Raw genomic sequence first — 26362 nt, 5'->3', positions numbered from 1 at the left:
GCCCCCTCGGTGAGGCCCCTCTGGGCCCCCTCATTAAATACTCAGTGTTTGCTCCAAGCACTCCCAGGATTGGGGTTTTCTCTCGTGCGTTTGCAGCTGTTTGTTCTTTCCATCCCACGGGATGGGAGGGGCAGGATCCCCCTCCTGGGCCTGCATCCCTCCTGAGGGGCGAGTGGGCGGGGCCTGAGAGGAGTGGGCGGAGCTATATTTTGAGTGGGCGTGGCTTTGCTGGAGGGGTGGGGCGGGGCAGGCTCGGGGTGTGATCAGACGACCCGAGGGGCGTGGTCTGGACGTGTGGGCGGGGCTGAAGAGCTGCACAGTGGCAGGGGTGGGGTTAGAGGCGTGGTCAGAGAGGAAGGGGGCGTGTCTGGAGAGCGGCGAGGCGGACAGAATGAGGCGGGGCGGGGTCGGGGGCGTGTCCAGACAATTATGGGGCGTGTCTAATGTGATCGGGGTGTGGCTGGAGAGCGGCGAGACGGGCGGGAGCGCCAAGGCTGTTCTGGGGGCGTGGCCAGACGGAGGCGCGGCCTGTATGGAGTGGGTGGAGCAGAGGGCGCGGTCTGTATGCAGTGGGCGGGGCAGGGGAGCAGCACAGCGGACCGTGCTGGCCCAGGGGCGTGGCCGGTCGGTCGGGGCGTGGCCATGTCGGGGGCGTGGCCCAGGCCTCAGCTGACCGGCCGCCATTTTGTCGGTGCCGGATCCCCAGCGCCGCCCGGAGCTGTGCCCGTGGCCGGGGTCGCCCGTGCCCGCCCGTCCGCCAGGGCAGCTCCGCCCGTGCCCTTCCGCTTCCCTCGGCATGTGAGCGCCCCGGCACCGCTGCTCTCACCCGGCTCGAGCGGCAGCAGCACCGCGGCGGCCCCCCCGGCCGGGCCCGGCTCCTCAGCCCGGCGCAGGCCCCGCCGCCGCCATGGCGCTGAAGATGGTGAAGGGCAGCATCGACCGTATGTTTGACAAGAACCTGCAGGACCTGGTGCGCGGCATCCGCAATCACAAGGAGGATGAGGTGAGGGGACCCTTCCCTGCGCTCCGGCCCGGGGATGTCACCGCTGTCCGCTGGGGCCGTGTCTGGGAAGGGAATGTTGGTTTGGGAAGGGGGAAGCGGGAGTCAGAACGAGGAACGTGGCGCTGGGGTGTGGGGCAGGAGGGACAGGCTGGCTCAGAGCACCAGAATTAATAATGGAGGGAGGGTCGTGCTCGGTGCTCACCTTTCTATTCAGTGTGTTGTTGTGGTGTTGAGATCCGTGATGTACATACGGATAGATATGTGTGGAAACACACGCAAATGTATACATGGTTATTGGAGGAATAATGTCGAGGAATTCCATCCTCTCCAGCCCTACAGTCATGTGCTATGTATTCTTCACCCTGAAGCTGTTACACAGGAGAAAGCTCCCGATTCAGCTTTCAGATCATTCATGCCTGGTACCTCCTGACCAAAATGTCCTTCTCTAAGAGCTTTCGTAGGCAGCAATCAGTTCTCCGTGTTGGCCTGTTATCCACTCTTGTGTGAACAGCACGTGATCAGGAAATTGGTATAGGTGAAATAATTAGTCATCAAGAACGTGTTATTTGAGACTCCACAGTGACGTGTCACATGGTAATTGAGAACTAACGGGCCTCAATGTCGTTTATGTTCATCTTCAAGTAACTCATGAAGCCTGAGAAGCATTCTTAATGTTGTTCTAACTGCTGGGCTTTGCTGCTGCGTTGGGGGGTTGCTGTGCAGTCTATCAGCTATCGAAAGCATCTGGAAAAGTTGTAAACATGTAACTAAATGAAGAACTTTCCTAGGAAAGCTGATCTTCCTTGCCAGTGCTATTGAACTGAAACACAAGATAGAACTTCCAAAATCTCTGTGAAGCTCCTTGTGCACCCAACAAGGGGCTGTTTGTAGTGACCATACCTGGGAAACTTTTGTTTTTCACAGAATGGCAGAATATGCTGAATTGGCAGGGACCTGTCAGGATCATTGAATCCAATTTATTTCAGCATATGTTAAATTTATGGTATTGGTTTGGTGGCAGAGGAAGGCAGGGCTGCTGTGCAGTGCCCTTAAAGATGTGGGATACACCACAAAATGGCAACAGCAAATTATAGAGCCCCCCCAGTGTGTTGTGTTGCTTTTAGTAAATCTGCTTTATTCCTTTGTGCATAGGACTGAAAGTGTTTCATCAGCTGTCAAACTGCTGAGGATCCTCCTGGTGAAGATCCAGGCCTTTGTGGCACCAGTTCTTTGAAAAGAATCGAATGTTCTTTCTAAAATAATTTTGTGACAGCTTCATAAAGAGAGTTGTGAGCCACACCGAGTTTGTTCTCAGTCTGTGACAAGAAATGGTTAAAATGTATTGGCTTTGGTGCCCTTTGGAGTTAGGAAAAAACACTCCTTGGACAATTTTGTAGGGCTCTGTGTACTTGTAGGAAGCTGTTGCTCGGGTCTGCGCACATTCTGGGATTCAGTGAGGTCAGAGCAATACGTTGTCTCTTACAAGAGCTGGGCTGCAGCATGATGGGATTTTAAACTCTTCAGTTTGGAGTCAAATGGTGAGGTTTTGAAATAGATAACTATAGGGATAATTCCTTTTTATATCCTTTTGAGCACAGTAAAAATTAAAACCTATATGAGGATGTGTTCAGCTGATTAGGGCATTGCACTGGTAAAACCCGTGTGTTTGGGAATCCTTCAAACGTTTTTCTTAATTCCAGTGAGTGGCTGCAAACAGCCCAGGACTGTGCCTTTTCCTGGCTCAGCTGGAGAGAGCTGTAAACCTGCTGTTGAGATTTTGGGTGTGGATTCAGTACTTTCCAGGCAGTGGCCAGGAACATTGGCTAATTTTCAGGTGATGTTACAAAATCAGAATGCTGTTTTAGGGGAAGTAGCTGCAGAAATTCTTCCTCTTTTCCCTACAGTGCTTCCATTGTTCATTGTATCTGTTAAATATTGCTCCTGTGCTGTGGTTCAACCAACATTGTTGTGTCTCAAGATAAGTGTCTGAGCCTAAGACAGACACTCTATCCTGTTCAGAAAAGCAAATTTGTTTAAACCAGTGTGCTTTAGTGGGGAGGATATTGGCTGTTGGTCTTGGCTCAACAGGAGTTTCTCCAGGAAGAGTTGTCTCTGGAAAGGAGTGGTTGTTAAATAGCAATGCTATGAGGAGAAATGAAGGCAAGATTGCTGTTTTGACTTCTGATTTACTTGTACTTTTTGCAGGAGGTTAGTTTATTTACATGTCGTGGGTTTTGTGTTTTGGAATTTAATCATATGGAAAAATCTACCCTCACTTACTCCCTCATCCCTCTGGGTAGTCCCTCCTGGTAGATCTGAGATGGAAAAGTTTATTCCTTTCCTCTTCTTAGGAAGGAGCCACATGAACATATCTGGTATTTCCCAGCCCATGGAGGCTGTAGGAGTGCTTGGCGCCCCAGTTCACAGAGGGTTTCTCAGTGCAGTTCTTGGACAGCCCCAATGTGTTCTTGCTTGATGGGTTTGTGTTTTTCCTGTGCTGCTGTGACCCTAAATCTCACACCCCAAGGTGTGTCCTGAACTCAGAGAAGGCCACATCTCTTTATTGATAACTTTTGTGTGCTCCTCCGCTCATTAGAGGAGCTGAGAGTGCTGGAGGCTGCCTGGATCTCAAGCTCACAGCCTCTCTGCAGCATGTTAATTCCTGTCAGAGGCATTTCCATTGTGTGACCCATTTATTTTGAGTTTAAAACAGTGGAACTGAAGGGCTGGACTTCCCTAAGGATGCAAGGTAGGAGAGAGGAGGTGGTTAGCACAGTCAGTGCTCTGTGCAGATTTACTCTGTCCATTTCCAGTGTTGTGGGGCGTGCTGGAGCTGCACTGTCCTTCTGCAGGGTGAGCGCTGTGTGCGAGGGGTGAGGTGGCAGAACAGCATTAGCTCCTTCCCAGCTCTGACACGTGTTTACTTTCCAACACACTCTTTAGTCCCTGTGGTGTTTCCCAGCCCCAGTTCAAAGCCAAACTTGATCCTACTGTGTTTTCCTGACTTTTCACTTCCAATACCTCATTCTCTCCCTTTCATTTGGAAGAGGAATGCTTTTGCTAATGAAAGTGGTGTTTTTCAGCAGTTATGAGGTGGTTTTGTACTCCATGGAGTAACTTCTCCCACTTTGTGCCTACTGCTTTGGGATCTGCTCCACAGCATGCTCAGGGGAGGAATGCCTGGTACTGTTGTTAAACTATACTGGATTTTTTCCAAGATAGTCCAAACTGATAAATTATATCTGTTCTCATAAACATGTAATGAGAGACAGGATAATTCTTTGATGCTGTTTGGCCCTTGCACAGTGTTTTTCATTCACAGTTAAAAGTTTGTTTTTCCCAACAAGGAAGCTCCTGTCAGATGCTGATGTGAGATGTGCCTTTATAAAACTGAAATTATAAAGTAACAGAAACAGATATTAATGAGTGTGCTTAGGCTCATTCAGACAGTACTCCTCTGTTTCAGGTGTCTTTGATTTACTGCAGGACACCTAAGGAGAGAGAAAGGATTTTAAAAGATCCTATACAAAATATATGTGCACTTGTCTTATAACATGAGAAAAATGTCCCCCTCTTTTCTCAGAGACCCTGCTGTGTGTAGTAGCCCTTTATGGTTTTGGTAATTGATACTTCCAGGAAAAATCATATTGAAAAATTCACATTTTCCTGTCTGTGGTGTTGGGTGGTAAGTATCTCATTGCTGGTTTACACTTAAACTGTTTTGGAAGAGTGAAAGGAGCAATCAGTGCTGCTGGTTGGGAAAAAAAAAAAAAACACACCTTCAGTTACAAATATAATGCTAAATGGGAAGAGCATTGTTTGTCGTGATGTGAAATGTGTGTTTTGCTGTCAGCTGGGCTTTCCAACTTGGCAGTGGCTTCTTGCTGCTTACTGAGTGTTACCTGAGGACAGGGCACTTGCATTGTTAAAAAAGCTTTTCCCTCTAAATAAAGGGCCGCAGTGTTCCACTGCTGATTTCCAGCATCTTCTCTGACACATTTTCAGACGAAATGGTGATGTGAGGAGTTTTGAGGAATCTTTTCACATCACAAAACCCTTCTGGGCTCAGCCTGTCCTCAGTGAAGCTGAAGGGCTTCTGACAGCCTGGCCTCAGCCACTGGTGCAGTATTAGTATTTGATGGTAAAGGATGTGGGATGGAACATAATCAGGGAATTTTGAGGGATGCTAAACAGCTTGTTGGTGCCTGAAAGAACAGACCAACTGCTGGGCAGTGCAGTTCATTGATGACAGACAGCTCTTTCAGGCACTGCTGCTCGATCAGTTACTGTGTCATATACGTGTTGATATCTTTGAAGGCAGCTCATTATTCCACCCACTTCCAAGTGGATCTGGAGTTGCTATTGTTAATTCTTCGCGTGTGTGAATCACTGGAAAAGACCAAGTCGGAAAGAGCAACAATACACAAAGAGGGTTGGATAAGGACCTCACACCACTTGGTGAGAAACCAGTATGGGACTGGCCTGCAAGGCCCAGTGTGAGTGTCCTGCCTTACCTGCTGTGTCACGGACACAGAGGGCCTGGGGCATGGAACACGAGCCAGGATGTGGGCTTGTTCTTCTGTGATTACAGGCAGGAGCAGCTGAGGCTTTGCATTAGTGCTGCCTTTCATTAGCTTCTTGCTTTCTCCTGTATTAAATATTACTTAATTGACTGTGGCATAAGTGGGGATAATAGCTTTGTTCCCAGTCCTGATCATTTTATAGCTGCCTCTGCTGAGGGTTTGAAACGCTCCAGACAGATCTGCACTGGCACATGTGGGAGTAAATATTGTGCCCAGGCAGATCCAGGGGAGAGGAAGAGCTGTCTGGTACCTAAGAAATGGAGTGACCATCCACTGTACCTTTAGTGAGGCCAGGGGAAAAACAGCCAGACAAAGTAAAATATGGATACAAATTACATTTCTGCACTGTGATCAACTGCAGAGAGTTGTTTATTTGGTGCTTTTTGATGTGGATTTTTGTCTCAGTGCTGAGTGCAGAAAATGGAGCTCTTTGTGATTTCTTGCCATCATTGTCCGTGAAAGTGACTGAAAACCTCTTCTTCCACAGTGTGGGTTAGTGAATACATTTGTGTACAGACAGCACCTTTAGGTTTGTCACTTGGGAGTGTTCTGGGAGTACATCCTGTTCCTGGTGCCCCGTGAAGGGCAGCGTTACATGACAGGCACCAGAAAGAACTGAATCACAGGACCAGCTACAAGGAAGCATTTTGTTCATTAGATTATTAAAAACTGCTGATCATTCACACTGAGAAATCGAAATGCTTCATCATCTAAGGGGGAGTCTTCTAAAATCCAGGTGTCAGAAAGGATAAAAATATTTGAATAGGGTAAAAATTGCAGAAAATAACATTGTTGGTGGTAGTGTTAGTAGCTCAGAAAGGTGCTTGAGTGGGTTTTTCAATAAGAAGCAAATGTTCGAAATAAGTGAGCCCTGTTGAGTCCTGAGTGTAACTGGGTATTAGGAATGTTTGATTCCTACCAGCTCCCCCTCAGTCACTGCCCAGCAGGCTGAGCAGTCAATTTGTGAACCCTATAGTTGAGTGCTGGTTTTAGAGTTAGCTGTTTCTTTTTTATTATTTCCATGGTGACCTAGATGTTCAAACCTGACAACTTCTGCTGAGAAAATCCTGTGTTGAAGGGTGTATAAATGGAGAAAGGTGTCAATGTAGGAATGTTGAAACTTTCTTCTGGTTGGCTCAATCTTTATGGCAAAGCTGTATAAAATATATTGCCCCAAGTGGATCACTGTGTTAATCAGCTTCAGTCTTGAGAGTGAATGTTTGTTTAGTGTGACTGGTGTGATTGTACAGTAGGGAGGAGGTGAACAAACTTGATTTAATTACACAAATATTTGTGCTGAATTTAAGAAGTCAGGAGTGGCCATGAACCATCTTTTTTTCTTCATTATCCTCCTTACCTTTCCATAACTGCAAAGTACTCACAGCTGTGCATGAATCAGTGTTACATCTTTGTAGTATTTTCAGTGTTACATTTTTATTTGGTGTTAAGACGTCATTAAGCATCTTTTTTTGGTTTCTCCCTGATCTGCTTCAGTCATCTGAGTCTCAGCAACAATAGCTACTTTAGTTCCTTGGGAGGAAGTGACTGTTCTCTAAGCATCCAACAAAGCACGTGCTTCAATGAAGCCTGCCTTCATCAGAGCCTGAAACTGCACAGAGATGTCTGGAACAAGCAAGTTGAAAAATCTACTGTAAAAACACTTGCATAGCTTTTTGCATAGTTATGTAAAAATAAAACTTTGGGTACATCTCGTATTTGCAAGGATGAACACTTTTATCTGACGCATCTCTCCAGGCTTAAAAGTTGTCTGCTCGGATATGGTTTAGACAGCACAGACCCCTGAGGATTGTTTAATTGCTGTGCAATTAAATTAACAAATACTGTGATCAGGCTGGAGATGTGCTTATATTAAAGGACTGATCAGAATGGAGATAATTAAGGGACATCTCTAGACTCTTGCTGCTGCTTCTGCTGCCTGCTTGCTGATTTACTGGTGTTCAGGGCTTGCTGATTGCCACTTTCCTGGTTCCCAAGGTGCCAACAGTGATCTTGGCATTGCCCACCTGGGCGAGGGGCAGGATGTTTTGTTTAGCTCCAGCTTTCCTGCATCAGTGCCCTTCTGTGGGCATTTCAGTGTGAAATCCTGAATTGTCTTTGGGTAAACCACCAAAGAGGAGCTGTCCATGGGACACTGCTAGAATATCCCAATGCTTGGGGGGATGCTGCAGGTGCTTGGAGTCACTTTGGAGAAGCAGCTGCAACTCTAGAGCTGTTTATTTCCTGAAACCCAATCTTGGTGTAACATACCTGTTCAGAAGATGCTGAATGTTGTTCTGCAGTGCTTTAAGGGCTGTAATGGTTGGTCTGGGTTGCCCTGAAATTGGTGCACAGTACTTGCAGAGAGAACGTTTCCCTGAATTTTTAGAATAAGGTTCAAAGTTTTAAATTGGCTTATGAGTCACTTTAGGATGGATGTGTGCATGCATCATGCCAGTTTTCAGTTGATGTGTGTAACTTCAGCAAACATTAACAAAAGAAAAAACTGTAAACCAACTTTTTGCATTCCTTCCTCTGTGTTCTTTGGCCAAGGAGTCTCGTGATCTCACTGTGCTTGTACCAGACAAGGGAGCAGTGGGTAATGCATCATGTTTCTAATAAATAATATAGAAGTCTGCTGCAAATGAACCAGCAGAACCTTGTGCCTCTGCTGTTGTCACTGAGAACAGCACATTGGGCTGGGATCTGAAGCCCACCTGAGGATGAGCCAGTAAATCCCTGGAAAGCTGGGTAGCAAGGGCAAAACTAAGGCATGTTGAAACATGTACAGCAAGGCTGTTCATCGACAGCTGAGTGAAAGATAAGCTTGGCTTTATGAAAATGCCTTTCAATTTCTTGAGCCCTTTGTTGCAGCTGAGTGGCCTCTGCACTGCTGGACTGAGGCTGCTGCAAACCCATCAAGATGAACATTGTGCAGCTTCTCATCACTGCTGAGCCTCTGTTCTGTGCTCAGCTGCTTTGCCATGGTTTTGGTGAAGTTACTTGTGAGGAGCATGTGTGGGAGCACGTGCCTTGGAATTCTTTCTATCCAGCCATGGAGTAGCCTTAACAAAAGATCCTGTTATTTATCTCAAATAGTTTTTTTCTACAGTAGTTGAATAATATAGTATTTTTATGGGAATGATTGTGTAATATGTTGATCTCTAATGCTGTGTCCAAGTCAGTAGAAAGCAGCACATTTTGCTCTTTAATGCCCTTGTCTGTTACTTCAGTTCATTCATTCAGTACTGTCATGGTACAACATGTCCAGGTACTGCAAACACTGGAGGTGTTCTCTGACTGCTTTAGTGGTGTTTGACATCAAGGGCTGCTTTTGGGGATTTGAGAGAAGCCTGGGAAGTGATAAATATTTCTTTCCAGTCAGGAGCTGGCAGCTGATCTGTGTTGCGTTGGGAATGGGATCTGCTGCCTGAAGCAGGAACTGATCTCGAAGTTCCTTCACCTCCACAAGGTGCTGGTGCTGTAACTGCTTTTGGTGCTGAGCGTCTTGGTCCTGTTACAAAGTTGCAGCACTGGACCTCTTCCTATCATGTGAGACCATCATGTGCTTGTGCTCAGCGTGATCTCACGGAGTTTGTCTCAAAGTCCTACCAAAAATTGATAAATCCTATAGTGCTTAAAACAGAAGAAATGTTACATTTTGTGCTTATTTATTTTTATATTCTAAGTATCCCAGACATTTGTTTTACCATGGGGTAGTTTCAGACATATTGGAAAATACTTACTCCTTGTGGCATTCACTGTTAATAATTCTTTCCTTAAAACACAATATTTAGCTCTGGAAGCACAAGAGAAATAGGAACTAATGTTCACCGACATTTGCTCTTCATCTGGATGGAAGTACTTGGATGCTGCAGTGACAGGGTTGAATCTCAAACCAAGAGCATTTGGTTTGCTGGGTTGCAACCCAAAGTGGTAGGAATGTGAATTTGTCTTCTCTTGGGTTTAGAAGATGGTTTATGGCTGAAATGAAAATACAGCTTCTTAAAGACTACTGGAAATGAGTAGCTTACATGATTAAATTTAATGTAAAGGTTCTGTAGTGATCTCTATCCCAGTCATCAGTGTGTTCCTGTCAGGTAATGAAAGAAAGTACAGCATGGAAAATCACATTTCTTAGGAATGTAATTGTTGCACAATTACAATTACACTGATTGAATAGTTGCTTGCTTGAGAAAGATAAGTCTTCTGTGAGCATCTCTGAAATTGTCAGCAGACCCCAAGTTATGTCTGGGCTTGGAATAAAGCTTTAGTGTTTTTCAAAGTTAAGTCAAAAAGCATGGCTGGGAAATGAAAAATCCTATAAGATGACAATTTTGGCTTCTTACCATGACCCACTCTCCCCTTCCTCCTTCCATTTCAAAGGGACTGTGTCTTTGATTCATGATGCCTTCTTTCTTATTTTAGCCACTCACATGCATTTAAATGCACATATTTTCTAGGTGAGATCTTGGAATTCTTGAGGAATTTGGACTTGTTTTAAAAAACATCGTCTGTATTTTGTTAATGGATATAAAATGTTCCAGCGTCTCGTTGGTGACATACTTTGAGAAATGCAGTTGTGGCTGTGCTATTGGGCTTTGTTGAGTACTTGCTGCCCATATCTGCAGGCTGCACTTGGGTTTGAGCTGGGCTGCTCCAGGCATGTTCCTGTAATGCTCCTTGGGAGACAGAACAATTACCAGGGTGGTTGCTATAGCATTTCATTAAGGAGCCCTTTCCACCGAGGCAGGGAAGGCTCCTTTCCCACTTGGCAGCCTAGCAGGATACAAGAGAGCCTCAGCTCCCTCTCAGGGGCTTCAGCCGTGCTGCGGGCAGGCAGCTCTGCCCCTGTTCCCACTCATCCTCCTGAGAGGGTTCCTGTGCCTCATGGCTCTGCCTGTCCTCACCACGCTGCCTCAGGGGCTGCCTGGGCATTGCCTGGCTCCCTCAGGGCCACCTGGCTGGGAACATCCACAGTTCTGTGAATGTTGGGGCCTAGAAATGTTCCTCAGTCAACTGGCCGGAATGTGTGAGCCATCAACATTAAACTTGCAAATTACACTGTCATGGAATTAGTAAGGAATTAATAGCTAAGAAATATGTTGATATTATAATGAATACTGAGAACATAAATGAAGTCGTGGCACTGCTGATGCCCCATCTTGAATCCTGGGATCAGGTTTGGGCCCCTCATGATAAGAAAGATATTGAGGGGTTGGAGTGTGTCCAGGGCTGGGACTAGAGCACAAGTGTGATGAGGAGCCACTGGGGAAGTGTGGAGCCCCAGGAGAGGCTGAGGGAGCTGGCAAAGGGGCTCAGCCTGGAGAAAAGGAGGCTCAGGGGGGACCTTGTGGCTCTGCACAACTCCCTGACAGGAGGGGACAGCCAGGTGTGGGTTGGGCTCTGCTCCCAGGGAACAGGGACAGGACAGGAGGACATGGCTTTAAGTTGTGGCAGGGAAGGTTTAGATTGGATATTGTGGAAAAATTGCTTCATAGAAAAAGTGGCCAGACATTGGAAGGTGTTGTAATTCTTTAAGGAAATGGTTTTTCTCTCCTGAACCCCTAGAGCTCCTTACCACTTAGAGTGACCCTTACTTCTTTCTTTGACCCCATTGACTGTGGTCCAGCTATCTTTTCTCTGAACTAGGAGGCTATAAATTGTCTCCCCTTCTTTTGTTCTATCTCTTTCTCCCTTGGAGATTTGAAATATAAACGCCTGGTACAAAGGTCCTGGGGAAAGGGCCTCTTCTGAGATATCTCACCTCATCCTTAGTATAATTCTCTCCAAATCCTCCTAATAACTGAGCTAGTTAAAAGCCCCCAGGAGGAGAGCAGGAGAGTGAATATATCAGGAAGGGGCTGCCCAGGGCAGTGGAGGAGTCACCATCCCTGGAAGTGTTCAGAAAGACGTGGATGTGGCATTTGGGGACATGCTTTACTGATGAACATGGCAGTGCTGGATTAGCACTGTTGGACTTGTTGATCCTTTAGGGCTTTTCCAACCTTAATGATTCTCTGATTCATGGGGCCTCAAAAGCATTTAACATAAGCTAGTTATATTCTGGGAAATATTTATTTTTAATTACCACACTAGGAAGTTCCTGTATTAGAGGGATTTATGCAAAAATGTAACTGGTGCTGGGCACGATATCCAGATTCTTTGCTGTGTCAGTATGTAAATTTGGGGGGTTTGGGGTGTTTTTCTTTTTTTTTCTTCCAAATATTTAGGCCTTACTGAGTGACTACAGGTTTTTTTCATTGCATCATGTGACTGTTCTCCCTTTTTCCTTCTGGTGTAACCCCACTGAGCAGCTCATGGGCTGCACTGGGGGCTGTGGGTGTCGGTCAGAGGGAAGAGCTTTGGTGCAGGACCTGCAAGTCCTGTGCCTGCCCAGGTCAGCGTTCACCAGCCAGAGCCTCGCTAAAGATCCGCCCCTGCCTCTGGGTTCCCTCCCAGTTCTGTGGGTGTGAAATGTGGCAGCAGATCCAGCCGGGCGTGGTGCTTGGCTTTCAGATTTCGGAGGGAGACTGAGTAGATCAGTTTTCCTCATATTGCTCATTCACGGCAGTGCCGCTCCACAGGATTAACAAAAAGTTAATACCTGCTGATCCTGTAAAGCTTTCTATATATAGTGCCTGTCATTCCTTGGAGCGTTTTGGGATTTGAAATACAGCTGTTTTGGAAGGACTTCTTTCTGCTCTCTCTAATCCCTTTTTCATAGTTGCAGATCTGATTCTGAGTTCTGTAATATGCTTTTCCAGAAGCTGGACTAACTGGTAGGCAGGGATTTGCCTGTGGGATGTTGGGGCTGGTGACTTTGGAGCCTGTGCTGGGTTTTGGGCACTACTGAACTTCCCTGTACTTTGCTTTTTCCCCCCTCCTGCTCACACAGTGGGTTGTGCTCAACTCTGAAAAGGTTGCCAGGAATCTTAAACTAATGTTTGAATAGTTTGGGGATCGGTGCAGTGGGAAATAAGTGAGGCTTTTGGTTATGGATATAAAGACTGTAACTGTGTGTCAGTGTTGTTGTGCCTTGAGAACCATCACTGGCCTTGCTGCCCAGGATGTGGCAACAAGATACACATGAGAAGGATTCTGTGACACTGTTCCAGAGTGCTCTTCTGTGGGCATAAAATATTCAAGGCCATGTACAATATATTTGTGGATCACTTGCATGTTGTGTAAGTCACTCTTCCAGCATCTTTGATGAAGTATTTATTTTCTACTTTCAGAAGGTCTTTTTAGTTTATACTCAAGAGTTTAAACTTCCCATGTGAGTTGTCAGGACATGAATCGCTCTCAGGTGAAGGGTTTAGAATCCCAAATCTGCTTCTGTATAAAGTCACCTGGTCACTAAGTTGTTAAATGTTTGGGGGTGACTCCATCTCCATCCAATTTTGGCAGATGCCACTCACCTGTATCCAGGAGAACAGAAGGGATCTGTGTACAGGAAAGGTGTTCGGTGCTCCCCCTTAACATGAGAATTCCCACTGTAAGGATAATATTTCTATCTCAAACACAGGCACTTAGGAATATCTTAAATTCCTTCAAGTTCATTCATTTGTCTGCTAAACACTCCCAGCTCTCCCAGCCTGTCCCCAGAGCAGAGGGGCTGCAGCCCCTGGAGCAGCTCTGTGGCCTCCTCTGGACTGGCTCCAGCAGCTCCACGTCCTCCTGATGTTGTTCCCCAGGGCTGGGGCAGCTCTGCAGGTGGGGTCTCACCTGAGTGGGGCAGAGGGGCAGAATCCCCCCCTCCCCTGCTGCCCACGCTGGGGGCTCAGCCCAGCACAGGGGGGTTTCTGGGGTCAGTGCCCATGGCCGGGGCAGGCTGAGCCTCTCACCCACCAACACCCCCATGTCCTTCTCTCCAGGGCTGATCTCCATCCATTCTCCACATACTGTTTTTAGCAGCAAAATTCTGTGACTTGAATAGTGGATGTCACTCCAGGACATTTGTAAAAGACTAAAAAAATTAATACACAAAAATTAGTGTAAAGGGGAAAAATGTTGATTAAAGTCAGGCCAGTAGACTCCTATGCTGAAAATAAACTTTTGGAGAAAGGTGGTGGTATTCAGGCAGGGATTAGGTAATCAGGTTCTGACGTGGTTCCTCTGGCAGTTAAGAATGTGGAATACCCTGGTGCATGCATGGCTTTGAAAAGAGAGATTATTTCTTTGCATTTCAATTTTCATGATTCCTGCAGCAGATGCCTTCAGTACTTAAATAATAATTAATTGTGAACTGGAAGAATCTTTGTCTGAGCCAATTCTGCTTATAAAGTAAAATCAGTACAGATAATTTTAAATCACATGTTTGCCACATCCTTCCCACAAACACAGATGTGATTACTTGGAAAGATGTGAAGCACCAACCAAATGTAAACATTGTGACATTTGACTCTTTGAATTGCTGAGAAATTCATACAAATAACTGTTATTTATCAAAGTGCGTAAATGGCAAAAGGGCTCATGTAAGTTGAGAATCAGAGGGGGTTCATGACTTTCTGTGGAACTTTCCATGGCTGGAGGGATCCAGGAAGCACCTGTGTCCCACCCAAGCCTTGTGCTGTGTCCCTTCAGGCACGGGGAGTGTTGTGGGTGCACACCCACAGTGTCATCATTGGCAACATGTCCAAAAGTGGGGTAGCTCAGTGCGTTGTCATCAGTCACCTTTCATTTGTGGGCTGCTAACAGTGTTTGACAGTTTCTCCTTGTCATGTAGTGAGCGGGTGTTCTCTGACATCCCTCTGGGGGCAGTGAGCTTTCTGGCAATGATGAACTCTGGTTTGTTCAGACCTCTGCCTACTCAATCCCCATTGAACAACTTCATGTTGGCAGATTGTTGAATCTAGAGCTTTGGAGTGAGTGGTGTAATTGTGAGGGAGAGGCAGAAGGGACAACCACTGAAGAAATAGTTCATTCTTTTGGTTTTGTAACAGAATTGTAGTGGTTCTTTTTAATTAGTTATTTTGTCAGTATTAAGTGCTTACTAAGTTGTGTGTGTGTGTGTGTGAGATTGGTGCTTGCAAATGCTGAGTTCTGCTGCTTCTCCTCACCAACAGCTGCAAACTTGAGAAACTGGTAAAAGGAGCTCAAATTTTTGTTTGTTTTCCTCAGGCAAAATACATCTCACAGTGCATCGACGAGATCAAGCAGGAGCTGAAGCAGGACAACATCGCAGTGAAGGCAAACGCAGTCTGCAAACTGACCTATGTAAGTGCCTTGCTGGGATCCCATGGAATTACAGCTGGATTTTGTTCTTCCCTGCTGATTTGGAGCCAGTCTTGGGTCTGGGTGCCTGCTCTCCCTAGGCTGCTCTAAGTGCAGCCTGTGGGGACAGCACTCCCCCAGCTCTGACATCAGAGGCTGCACGTTCCTGCTCTGTTTGGTACAATTGGATTTTATTGTGATGGGTCAGGAAGTGAATCTCATTTAAAACAATTTAAAAGAAATGTTTTCAACTGGATTGGTTCTTACAGTGTCGTGAAATGAGCACTTGAAACTGGGTTGGTTTCTCTTTGCTCAGTCCTTTGTTGACAAGGACAAGACAGAAATATTGGTATAGAGTTCTTACTATGGTTTTTATTTTAAAAAAAAGCCCTGAAGAAAACTCTTCATACCAATGCTTGTATAACTGCATATCATAGAATAACAGGATTTGAGGAATCAGAATCTTCTTGGATTTGAAGAGGCCTTAAAGCTCGTCCAGTGCCACCCCAGCCATGGGCGGGGACACCTTATGTTCTCCCAGGGTGCTCTAAACCCCATCCAACCTGACATTGGACACTTGCAGGTATCCAGGGGAAGCCACAGCTGCTCTGGGCAACCTGGAACTAATGCAAACTGCTTAAAACTTGTGACATCTTTCACTTACTGTGAGTGTGCAGTGTAAAATTGCTCATAAACCTGTGATGTCTTACAGTATCATTTTCAGACTCCTGTTGCATCTTCAATGTTGGGAGGTGTCTTGACCTATTTTCTTGAGTCTTATTTCAGAATCTTATCTTGGCTTCTCTGCTCACAGTTACAGATGCTGGGCTATGACATCAGTTGGGCTGCTTTCAACATCATTGAAGTTATGAGTGCTTCCAAGTTTACATTCAAGGTGAGTTCTCTGTAAATGCAGCTGTCCTGGCCAAACTGTCGGATACCTTTTGTGAAAAGCCAGAGTATTTTTATGTGAAGATCATCTGAGATTCCTAATACCAGCTATTTTTTATTTTGTAATAGTTTTATAATTTTTCTTGTAATATTTTTCATGTTCTGTTGCAGTCATTTTTCACCAAACAGTGTGGAATGTTACTTCCTAAGGAATGATTTTCGAATAGGGCTTTGTACCTAAAACTCAGGAGTCAACACAGACAAAATTAATATAGTAGACAATCCTACCTTATTTCTGTAGCTTTGTGTCACTGAACTGTGTTGTAATGAAATGGAGAAGGTAGAAGTGGTTTTATTATCCCTAAGACAGATAAATTATCAATAGAACATTCCTTGTCTGAATTTATTTTCTTGATATAAACCCCCATTTCTAGAGAATCCTCTCATGCCTCTTCTGTTACACGAATCTACTCGTTCATCTTTTTAATATTGCTTGTAAAGCCACCAGTTGTTTCCCACCTAAATATTGTATAAATTGACTTTAAAAACAAACCTTGTTTTCCTGCTTGCCTTTTCCCAGCGCATTGGTTACCTGGCTGCCTCTCAGTGCTTTCATGAAGGGACTGATGTCATCATGTTGACAACTAATCAGATCCGAAAGGTAAATGTTCAGTTCTTCATTTTTTTCTTGCACTCTCTCCCTAGTTGTACTTTCACATCTGTACTGAGTATTTCTGCATTAGGAATGTAGAGGTGTTTAAGTAGAGTTCTTGATTTGCAGTCTCCTGTCATTGCACAAACTGAGGGATTAATGAAACACTCAGGAGCTGTGCACAGCCCTCCCTGTGCTGTCTCATACTAGCTCTGTGTTTGTTCAGCACAGAGAATGGTGACAGAAATAACTTTGCTGGTCTCTAGGCAGTGCTTATAAGAATGTAACAGGCAGGAAAAATGTCCCCATTTCTGAAGTGAGATGAGCACTGGCTCGGGAGTGACATGGCTCCACAACATTTCTACTTGTGAGAGCTCTTTTTGTCTGTAATTCCAGATCAGACTTTGACTTCTCTGGTAGAATTGGGTGTAAAAATGGTGAAGGGTGTATGGAAAGCTTTGTTGTGTATTCATGCAGCCATGTGTGTATTCATTTTCATAGAGCTTGATCACTTAGAGTTACTGGTTTGCAGCATAGTTTCCCATTCTTGAAGTTACAGATATTTTTTTAAAGCTCTTAACTCTCATTTTTAAGTATCACTGCTTTAAAACTTGACTGATCCAGTACAAGATATGCCTACATTCTTACCATATGAGGAACTAAAATGTGTTTTACTTGCTTAAAAAAGAGCAGTGGGATGTTGACCAGTATCTTCCCTAAAGAATTAGTGCTTTTCCCTTTATCTTTTGGACTATTCTGTGCTGAATGTGAATATCTATTGCCTTTATTACGGACACTTCATTTGACTGAATTTCAGTCACTTACTGGCTACTTCCACTTAGTGCCCAAGTTTTTACTTAAAAGCATCTTTCTTTATGCCTTTTCATGTTTCATTGATCCAACCACTTGAGATTTGAAGGATTTATGAGTTCTCAAAATACATTCAAGCCAGGATGAATTGCAGTTTTTTGCTCCTTCAGAAGTAGATAGCATTATCCCTAGAGTAGACTCTAATTTCCCACCACCTGCAGCAGGTTTTTAAATGAGATGCAAACGGCACAGAACCCCAAAGGCCTGACTATGTTTAGCTCTCCTGAAGCAGCGTCAGTGTCCACGTGAATCTGGACTCTTAGTTCAGCAGTCCATGTGGGAATGTTCTGTGCAGCTTCTTCATGTTTGTGTTTCCTGATACACAATTTACAGTCTATACTTGAACATACTCAGAGACTGATTTTACTATGGTTAAGTGACTTAGTCTTTCAGGTCTTTCTAAGCTTATGGAGGGCTGGGTAGAATACTGGCTATGGATAGATCCAAGGAAATTTGACCAATAAATGTGTTCCACACACATAACTTGTGTCCTGTCTTTGTGGACTGTAAGTTGTGGTGCTGCCAGTATCTTGGGAGAAGAATAATCTCATTTCTCCACTAGATTAATGTGGGGCATCACTCCCCCAAGAGTGCTTGTTCACAGCGAGGTTGATGGCACTTGGAATTGGACTTAGCAGGGTTAGTGTTTAATACCAGTTTTTTAGAACTTTAAATATGTGTGTGATCCTGTAATGAGTGTTTAAAAATTATTTCCATTCCCAAAACACCACCAAGGTGCAATCTCTCTGATTGCTTTTATGTTGTAGTCATCCATCTCTTGTTTTATTATGGTTCCTTGTGCCCATTATTAAACCCCAGACTGGCTGTACTTCAGCAGGTGTTAGTAGTTGATATATAAATGTTCCCATGAAGCAGAAGCTCTGCTTAATTTATGTTGAGTGAATAAAATTAGTCTGAGAAAGTAGTTTCTTGACATCCTGTGTGATCTTAAATTTTTGAGCATGTTTCTCTTTTTTTAGGATCTGAGTAGCCCTAACCAGTATGATACTGGAGTTGCACTGACTGGCTTGTCCTGTTTTGTTACTCCAGATCTTGCCAGGGACTTGGCAAATGACATCATGACATTGGTGAGTTGATAAGGTTGAAATAGCTTTACTCTATAATTATAGAATGTTAAATTATTCAAATCTGGTAAATATCTTAAGTTTAGAACTGATGCATGTGAAAACTGCTGCTTCATTCTTGTGGGGGTTCTGGGGAGCTTTTACAGACCTTAGTTAGATCAATATATTCACTTTGAAATATAATCATTAGTTTTGGTGATAAACAACTGTATTTTGCTCTCACCTCAAAGCTGAGTTTTCAAAAAGCAGTTGAGTCTCCCAGGAAGAGCTTTGGTGACAGGAGATGAGCACAGGAGCTCTGGAAACAGGTGTGCTCAGAGCCTGACTGCAGTTGTTTCGTTAACAGATGTCTCACACGAAGCCTTACATCAGGAAGAAGGCAGTGTTAATCATGTACAAAGTTTTTTTGAAGTACCCAGAGTCCCTCCGTCCTGCATTTCCTCGCCTTAAAGAGAAACTTGAAGATCCAGATCCTGGTGAGTGGATTTTAGTGAATTCCTTCTGCTCCCACATGTGGAAGTCCGTGTGCTTGTAGAGCTTGTGGAGAAAAGAATACATGAAAAATGCTGTAATCATCTTTTGGGCATTGACTCACCTGTTTCAGGGTAGGTGAGCATAGAGTTTTGACAAGTGTTGCCATACTAAAAACCTGTTCTTTAAAATGTTCATTTCTTCAAACCCAAAGCTACCTCAATGGACAAAGCAGCTTAAAGTTTCTTGATCTGTTGCTTACTGAACTTTTTAAATATTTCAGTGGATTTCAGGGTTTGGGGGTCTGTTTTTGTTGTTTCCTGTGCCTTTTTAGCAAGGTGCAGCTATTGACTTATAGTGGACACACTTAAAATGATTTGACATCCCTTAGTGTATTTTCTATTTGAGTCCAGACTGTTCTTTGGGCCCCTCAGTACTGTGTCAGTGCAGGTCCACAGCAGCACAAGAAATCTGCAATTGTTCTGTATCATTCACATTTTTGCTCAGTCTTCAGGTGGTGCTGGTGTTCCCTCAGTGCACCAAAACACTTGTTTTAGGAATTCTATGTGTGATGTGTGTCTGATCTCCACTTGATTTGTATCTGCTATTACAGGGAGAAATTTAATTGCATTTCCTGGACTGTTTTATTGTGGGCATGGAATATTCATCTTCCAGGGACAATGTTATTAAAGAAAGCAAAATCCCTCACCTGCAGAGAGAGGAAGAAATTGCCTGTTATGCTTTGTGGGGAGAAGGATTGTTCTCTGCTAGGACACCCAGCCTGTCTAGACTAAAACATTCCAAACTGACAACAACCCATGTAAGAGGCTGAGCAATGAGAAGGGAGTGAAAGTGTCCAGTCAGATCATTTAAGGAATTGTTATTTTTGTTTTGTATTTAAACATTTTTAAATAATACATATCAGAGAAGTCAAGAGTGATTGGAAGCTTTCTGGTGGGTGATTATTGATTGTGTTGTCTGTGTCCCACAGCCAGCTCTCCACAGTCCAGGGCAGGGATGTGGTAGTGTGCTGGTTTTTGTCATGCTGGACCCAAAGCAGATACCTGGCTGGCTGCTATATTAGAAAATAGCCAGAATGAAACAAAACCCTATCTCAGTTTGCTTTTGCATTCCTGTATTTACTTTACTGCCTCGGGGTTAGGAATGAGGCCAAGCCATTGAACACACAGGTCTGAAGCTTCAGCTGCTTTTGCTGTGGGGGTTCTGCACCAGAAACTTCAGTTACAATGAAGGCATTGATGAGATTTGTGCTTCTCCCACTTGTTTTCCCCAGGTGTGCAGTCTGCTGCAGTAAATGTTATTTGTGAGCTGGCTCGACGCAATCCCAAAAATTACCTTTCCCTTGCTCCACTCTTCTTCAAGTTGATGACATCATCAACCAATAATTGGGTTCTCATTAAAATTATAAAACTGGCAAGTATTCTGCTTTTTGTTTACAGGATTAAGGTTCTCAGTAAATTACCTTGGGTGTGAAAATGGATTTCTTGCTGGGAGGCATAGTTACCATTCAATCTAAATGAGAAGGAACCAGGAATATCTTCTGATGTTTGTGAATTTAACCAGAGAGAAAAATATGTTAATATAGCTTGGTTTAAATAAAGTGCACTGTAATTTACATAATGTTTTGAAGCTTTTGAAAAGCAGCTATTAACTGACTTTTCTTCTCTTTGAACAGTTTGGTGCTCTTACTCCGTTAGAACCAAGACTGGGAAAGAAATTGATTGAGCCCCTGACCAACCTCATCCACAGGTACGTGTGACAGAGCCTGCCTTTTTCAGTCAGGACTGGGGAAGGACTTGGTGGGTGGGTCAGTATCTGGGCTGAAGATGCATTTTATAACTTTTTCTTGACTTTTGGTATATTGCTTTCAAGTATCAGAAGATAATCTTAGATCAGGGTTGTTTCTAAGAAAACTGAGGTAAAATACCTTAAAGGAAAGTCTGAGTGTCTGACTGTCAGCATGAATTCCTCCAAAGGACGCATGAAAATTGGAGCAATTTGCTTTCCTTTCACTGCATTTCAAGCCAGAGATGACTGTGGAGAATGTATAAAAACTCTGGCTTAAAAAAGGCTCAGCTGTGTATTTGCCTCTCTTGTTCACCTCACACATTTGATTCCTGACTTTTGAGAGTACCTTACCCATCCAAGCGATGTGACAAGGAATATATTAAAGCCATTTTCTCCTGCATTTGGCAGCTCAGATGGGTTTTGAAAGAGGTTCTTGTAATATATATGTTCTAAATGTAGATTAAATAAAGTTGAAGGTATTTCCTTGTCCCTTGTTCGTGCTGGTTTGTGGTGGTGTAGTGGTTCTAATTCTGAACTGAAATTAGCAAATATGTGCCTTGGAGGGAGTACATGGATTCTCCCAGTTATGAAGAGGAAGCGTGATCTTATGCAGAAGTTGTTGAGTGAAAAAGTTTATTTATTTTCATATGACAGAGCAAGGTTTTAAGCAGATAGCTGTGTAGCCTTGAGAGCAGCTCTAGCCAGATGATTTCTGTCCATCCTCATATTCCTTTAAGGCAGGCTCAGAGCAGACCAGCACCCGCGTACCTCCAAGGGAGTTGTCAGCAGTAACAAATAGATACAACCCACCAGAAAAATGCAGGAAGATGGACAATCCTACCTCCTCTCCCCAAGTCACACATCAGTAATTCTGAGTTGTGAGGACTGAATCCCCTTTGGCTTGGTCTTCATTCAGTTATTTTGGCTCTCATAATGAGTCACAGCACCCTGAGCTGTCCCACCAAGTGCCCAGGGAGCAGAAGTGTTGATCTTGGTTCTCACCATCCCAGGCTGACCCTCAGGGCATCACTGTGCTGCTGCCTCCAGAGCTGTGCTCTTTCCCTGTGACCCTGCACTGGGAGCCTGCTCCTTTGGGCCTTGGGAGGTTCTTGTTTCCCTCTTGTACAGATCAGGTTTTGTGAGGACTTCTGCAGTCTTCAGAACTGTGCTGTCTGTGTGTTCAGCTGGCACAAGCAGCCTTGAATTTCAGTTTTGGGGGAAATCAGACATTAGAAATGGGTTGCTGACTTCCAGGGATAGGAAGTGTGTTCCTGCATCCCAAGGCTCTGCTGCTGGGGTGTGACTCACTTGCTTGGAGAGAGATTTGAGCTTCTCCATCTGCCTTGTCATGAATTTTTGACCTTGGGCAGAGGATTTAATTTGATTCTTGGACAAGATTGCTTCAGTATTTTGTGACTGGTGCTGGAGTTAGAGTAACCACTTCCTTCCATATTCCTTGTGTCACAGTGCTCTTACTTGCTGCTTTTCCAGGATGATTTTTGGGTTTTTAAACATTTGTTTAAAAATTCCTCCCCTCAACAATTTTTAAGTGAGAATCATTTCATCTGTTTGAAGGGATATGGAGCAGAATATTGACAATGTCTTTTGAAGTTCAAGGTGCTAACTAGCTCCCAGATAGTGCTGACAACTCTTCAAAATGTGCTGGTTTATTCCTTATTTAATAGATTTGATTTCTGTTTCAGCACCTCAGCCATGTCTCTCTTATATGAATGTGTGAACACAGTAATAGCAGGTGAGAACTGAAACTTGGAACCTAGAAAAAAAACGTGATGAACTTTGTTATCAACTAACACCATCTGTAAACCTTTTTTCTTTAACTTAATGTATTTTATAATGCAGTAAGTCTCCTGGCAAACTTTGTGTTACTGTGGGGCTGAAATCCTTTGTTGTCAGTGGGTGAGGCACAGTCACTACAGCTGTGTTGTGTTTGCTGAGGACTGAAACTGAGTACAGACAATGAGATTATTTATATGCCAGATCCTAAATGTTGCTACAACTACAAAATATACCAGCAGCAATTGAATTAGAACAAAAGTGATGTCTCTTTGCCAAGTTTTCTTATGTGATGATGGATCAGACTTTAAGAAAAAAAAATAAATTTGCAACTTTGCAGTTTAAAAATGGGGTGTAATTCCTTAGAGGAGGCAATTGGAGTTACTGATTGGCAGTTTCAGTTTCTGGGGAAGGGATATGAACTCCATAACTGGGAGGGTGAGAGAAAACAAAGGCAAAAAGGGATAACACGTTATTGCAGCTCAGGCTTGGCACTTTTCCTATCAGAGTGTGGAGCAGAGGGTTATTGACATTCACAGTTGGTCTGTCTGTCTCCTGTGGCTACTTTGGATAATGGTGCAGAACTTGCTGTGCTGGGTCAGTTCAGAGAGGGAAGAGATCTGTCGCTCACTGTGTATTCCTTCAGGGAAATGAGGTGTCAGGATGGGAGGGAAAATAACACGGAGTAATTCTGTTGTGGATGAAAGTGGCCTTCACTGAGATCCTGTGGGTAGAGAGGGAGTTCAGCCACCCAGCACACCTCAGGGATGCTGATGTTAGACTTGGAGCCAGCAAACAAGCCCTGAAACACCAGGGTAACACCTGGCACCTGCCAGCTCTGGAGGTGACAGTGTCCAGCACAGCTTCCCTGCAGGGACAGAGGGCAGCACGTGACTCCTGCTCAGGCACAGCCAGGCTGAGCTTGGCTGTGCTGTGCCAGCAGCAGTTACCAGGGTGGGCCCACCTTTTCTGCAGTGGGGCTGTGTCTGCCAGAGCTTTCAAGTGTCCCATATAATCAACAAAGGCTGGCTTGATTAAAGCTCCAATCTAATCACATTAAACTCCAGGGTCTGCATCCCATTGCATTAGGAAAGTGCACAATTAAAAATTCAGCTATACAGTAGCTGCTGCCATATTAACAGCCTTGTCTGCGCTGTGATGTCAGTGAAATAAACCATAACGAGAGCAAAGAAGAGCCACTTTGACCTGGCTGTTGCAGCTGTTTCCACCTTTACACGTTTTTTTTTCCTGCCCTCTTGTTATTACTGTTATGGTATATGAAGCTAAGTTCATGTCACAACCTTGTCTCCTCCCTCCAGACCCCTAAAAGTCCAGGGAAACAGACAAACAATAATCTGTCATCTTTCCCTGAGAGCTGAGCTAGGTGTAGGCTGTTGGGTGTTGTTGCAGTCACTCCCAGCACAGAAATACTGACTGGAATTTGTGCTTCTGTTTCAGTTCTGATCTCTCTCTCCTCGGGGATGCCCAACCACAGCGCCAGCATCCAGGTGGGACACTGTGAGGGCTGTTTGTTCTGCTCTGCTGTGGGATCCCAAGGGCCGGAGAAAATGGGATTGTGTTCCTCTTCCAGAAGTTACAGCAGTAACTCCCTGAAGTGCTCTCACTGTGCAGTCCTGCAGATTGAAGCATTTCCTATATAAATTCTACTTAATTCACTCTAAAATGCAGAGTGTGAGAGATTTCCCAACTCTTTATTAATCTCCTGCTGTCAATACCGTCATACAGAGGTTCCTTTTGTTTGGAGGTCTGTTAATGCAACAAAACCCTCTCACCTGGAGACCTCAGGTCTTGGTCAGATATTTCCTTGTGTATTGAGTAAACTTCATGAAGACTTATTTTAATTAAGACCTGTAATAAGCATGGTGTGGTCTTTTTTTCCAGCTCTGTGTGCAGAAGTTGAGGATATTGATAGAAGATTCTGACCAGAACTGTAAGTATGTTGCTTGTCTTCATCTTCATGGAGCTGTTGGCCCCCAAGTACTGGGGAAATGCTGCAGCAGCCTCAGAGGGGTTGTGGTGCCTGGTGTGCTGTAAACAGTTGCTGGGGGGTTTAATATGGAAATCATTGAGCACTTCTTTATAATAATATTTTTAAAAACAAATGACAGCAATTATTACTGCTGTTTGTGGTCTTGTAAATCTAAACCAGTTCTTTCCATGCTCTGGGATTTCCCTTTTTATAGACTGGCTGCTTGGAAAGCAGTGACAGCTATTTTCAGCAGAGTGAGCATAATAGTAAAATGCAAGAGTGTTGACTTACTTTAGTGACTGCAAAGAATACTGGGAAAATTTTCTTTTGTGCATCTCTTTTTCCTGCCATCTGAGTCTTTCCCCTTGAGAACAGGGTTGTTACACACCAATATTCAGTGCTTTTAAAGCTGTGTTCAATTCAGGATGCCTGTTCTCAAACCCCAGCATTTCTATTTATTAAATACATATTTTTGAATTAGTGCTAAAACTTGAGGTGCAGGAAGATCCTGATGAGGGTTATATATGTAATTACTTGTCTGTCTATGGGATTATGAAATTAAAGACTATAGTCTGTGATTCACCATTCTTAAAAATGCTTTTCTTCATCACAGATTTTTATTCATGGGTTTCAATACCAAGTGCTTCTGCTGAAACAAGCTTTAGGATTTCATGCTCAGCACAAAAGAGTGTTTCTATATTTGGAAAGAAGTTTTATTTTGTCTTTCACAGTGAAGTACCTGGGACTGTTAGCTATGTCCAAAATCCTGAAAACACACCCCAAGTCAGTTCAGTCTCACAAGGATCTCATTCTCCAATGTTTGGATGACAAAGATGAGTCCATCCGACTCAGAGCTTTAGATCTCCTCTATGGCATGGTATGTTCCTACATTTATTTCCTCTGCAGCCCCCCTGACCCTTTAGGAAGGGGATGTTTAGGGAAAACATGCAACTTTCTCTGCCCACTCCACAGCAGACTTTTGATAACAACTCCTGTATCTTTTCTGACACTTATCCTAAGTAAAATATCTGGCTCAGCATGAGGGCTTTAGAAATTGTGATTCAGACTGGATAGAGTTTCTCAGTTCAGGCCCATTTGGAAATCACCCATTATGAAATCCATTCCATTGGATGTTAATGACTCCTGAATTTGTTTCCTTTATAAGCAAAAATGTTTTAAACTCTTAAACTTTCTAATCTGACAATAGAATATTCACTTTCTCCTGGATTTCTGCATTCTGATAGTAATTCTGATCCTCAGCTGTCCTACAGCAAGGTCATCTCAGAATCAGATTCATTTTTGGATTGGGGCCCATAGAGGTGGTTCTGGTTTCTTGTTAACATGATAGAGGTCCAGCAAGGAGCCTGCAGCTGCTTTACTGGAACTGGAAGGACGTGACTGTGTAGGAAAGTGGTTGAACCCTTCACCACCTCTTTAACAGGTCTCCAAGAAGAACTTGATGGAGATTGTGAAGAAACTGATGATTCACGTGGATAAAGCCGAAGGGACGACGTACCGAGATGAGCTGCTGACCAAAATCATAGACATCTGCAGCCAGTCCAATTATCAATACATCACGAACTTTGAATGGTCAGTGCTTTCAGCTGCCAGCTTAGAGCTCATCACAAAGATCATGCAGGGTTGTCCCCTGATACCCACCCATCCCTTTTCCTTTCCATAGGTACATCAGCATCCTGGTGGAGCTGACGCGGCTGGAGGGCACGAGGCATGGGCACCTGATCGCAGCCCAGATGTTGGATGTGGCCATCAGGGTGAAAGCCATCAGGAAGTTTGCAGTGTCACAGATGGCCATGCTGCTGGACAACGCCCACCTCATCGCCAGCAACACCCAGAGGAACGGCATCTGTGAGGTGCTCTATGCTGCTGCCTGGATCTGTGGGGAGTTCTCAGAGTAAGTGTGGACAGGGCCTGGCATGCTGTGAAGGGCAGCTTTTGGGCAGAGCTTTCAGTCACTGAAATGTGTTTCTTAGAGATGGGTGC

At 44.2% G+C, this 26362-nt stretch overlaps 1 protein-coding gene across 1 annotated transcript in view; it reads left to right on the top strand.

Annotated features, from left to right (window-relative positions):
* Positions 1-872: 872 nt before the first annotated feature.
* The window catches only part of AP3D1 (adaptor related protein complex 3 subunit delta 1), a 40608-nt gene continuing 15118 nt past the window's right edge, over positions 873-26362 (top strand). Inside the window, exons 1-14 of the mRNA XM_083879889.1 lie at positions 873-1003; positions 14707-14802; positions 15614-15694; positions 16271-16351; positions 18193-18300; positions 18644-18773; positions 20063-20202; positions 20465-20538; positions 22281-22330; positions 23830-23879; positions 24274-24322; positions 25093-25238; positions 25803-25951; positions 26043-26273. Of these exons, the coding sequence (XP_083736015.1) occupies positions 908-1003; positions 14707-14802; positions 15614-15694; positions 16271-16351; positions 18193-18300; positions 18644-18773; positions 20063-20202; positions 20465-20538; positions 22281-22330; positions 23830-23879; positions 24274-24322; positions 25093-25238; positions 25803-25951; positions 26043-26273 (1481 nt within the window). The 5' untranslated portion in view covers positions 873-907. The remainder of the gene's footprint in view (positions 1004-14706; positions 14803-15613; positions 15695-16270; positions 16352-18192; positions 18301-18643; positions 18774-20062; positions 20203-20464; positions 20539-22280; positions 22331-23829; positions 23880-24273; positions 24323-25092; positions 25239-25802; positions 25952-26042; positions 26274-26362) is intronic.

The sequence above is a fragment of the Zosterops lateralis genome, assembly GCF_965231275.1.
Source record: "Zosterops lateralis genome assembly, chromosome: 29".
Classification (NCBI taxonomy): domain Eukaryota; kingdom Metazoa; phylum Chordata; class Aves; order Passeriformes; family Zosteropidae; genus Zosterops; species Zosterops lateralis.
This window is presented reverse-complemented; position numbering and strand designations above follow the sequence as displayed.